This window comes from Tilletiopsis washingtonensis (genome assembly GCF_003144115.1).
Source record: "Tilletiopsis washingtonensis strain MCA 4186 unplaced genomic scaffold FA09scaffold_2, whole genome shotgun sequence".
Taxonomy (NCBI): domain Eukaryota; kingdom Fungi; phylum Basidiomycota; class Exobasidiomycetes; order Entylomatales; genus Tilletiopsis; species Tilletiopsis washingtonensis.
The window spans coordinates 599,979-601,412 of NW_020311999.1; the positions used below are offsets into that span (position 1 = coordinate 599,979).

General features: G+C 60.3%; 1 protein-coding gene across 1 annotated transcript; it reads left to right on the plus strand.

Annotated features, from left to right (window-relative positions):
* Positions 1-251: 251 nt before the first annotated feature.
* FA09DRAFT_336259 (alpha/beta-hydrolase) lies at positions 252-857 on the plus strand (the record flags this gene model as incomplete). Its single annotated transcript, XM_025743867.1, has 2 exons — positions 252-603; positions 793-857. 2 exons carry the CDS (start codon positions 252-254, stop codon positions 855-857), a joined length of 417 nt encoding a protein of 138 aa, XP_025601139.1.
* Positions 858-1,434: the final 577 nt, after the last annotated feature.

The window sequence follows — 1,434 nt, forward strand, 5'->3', positions numbered from 1 at the left end:
AAAGGCGCCGGCTTCTACATCAATGCCGACAAGGCGCCCTACTCGGCAAACTACCACATGTACGACTTGGTCGTCACGGAGTTGCCTGCCGTGCTCGAACAGGCCGGTCTGCCTCTGGTGCGTGTGTTTCTTTCTCCCTCTCCCCCCTTTCCCCCCCTCACCTATCTCATCCACTGACGTGCCTCATGAATGCTTTCTGCTGCCGTGGTGAATAATAGGATCACTCGCGCAAGTCCATCTTTGGGCACTCCATGGGCGGCCACGGCGCTCTAACAATCTATCTGCGCGAGTCATCCTTCCGTTCCGCCTCTGCCTTTGCGCCCATCTGTCACCCCACTCTTGCGCCCTGGGGCAAGAAGGCCTTCGAAGGCTATTTCGCCGATGCGAAGAAGGGCGAGGAACACGACGCCACGCTGCTGCTCTCCAAGCTCAAGCTGGACAAGAAGGAGAGAGAGGTCAACATCCTCATCGACTGCGGCACGGCCGATCAGTTCTATGAGCAGAAACAACTGCTGCCAGAGGCGTTTGAAAGGACCGCCAGAGAGGCGGGATACGAGGAGAAGCAGGTGCAGGTGCGTCTGCAGGAGGGATATGATCATTCATGTGAGTTTGTGTCTTTGCGTCCCCCCCCCCACCCCCTCTTCCAACCTGCTGCTTGCGGCACGGGCTCCGCGTGTGTGTTGCAGAGAGAGAGAGAGAGAGAGAGAGAGAGAGAGAGAGAGAGCGAAAACAGATGAGCTGACGTTGGCTTTCCCCCTCCTCCTCCTCCGCCGCCGCCCCGCGCAAAATCAGACTACTTCATCTCGACGTTTGCGCCGGAACATGTGCACTGGCACGCCAAGTTCCTCAAGGCCTGAAGAGGGGGAGGGGGGCATCTCTGTGGGGGAGGGGGGGGAGGGGGGAGGGGGCGTGTCGTCGAAAGCGCCCCTTCCCCCCTCCCCTCTCCATCCAACCCACCAAGCGGCGCGATTTCAGAACCCTGTTTTGCGCCTCGCGCGCCTTCTTTTGTCTCCTTTCTGTTCTCGACAGCTTAGCAACACAGAAATATCAGATTGGTGATGCCGCCCCCATCCGCTACTCTCGGCCTGAAGTCCCACCCCCCCCACGCTCCGCTTTCCTCCCCCCCCCGTGCGTGTGCGTGTGCGTGTGTGTGTGTGTGTGTGTGCGTGTGTGTGTGTGTGTGTACTCACTCGTATGGCGCTCGACGCGCGGGTGAGGGGGAAAGAACGTCTTTGCCAGAGAGGGCTTGGCCCCTCCAAGCTTTCTTTGCGTCCCGGCTGCGCTCACTAAAGATCGTGCGATGGGCATCGGCTTTGACATCCTCCTCTCCAAATTCCTTTCACTGAGCCCCTCCCCCCCCCCTCTCCGGCGCCAAGGCAGCTCCAGCCAGCCAGCGCAGCGCGTAGCAAGAGGCGCGAGCGGGAGTACACGAAG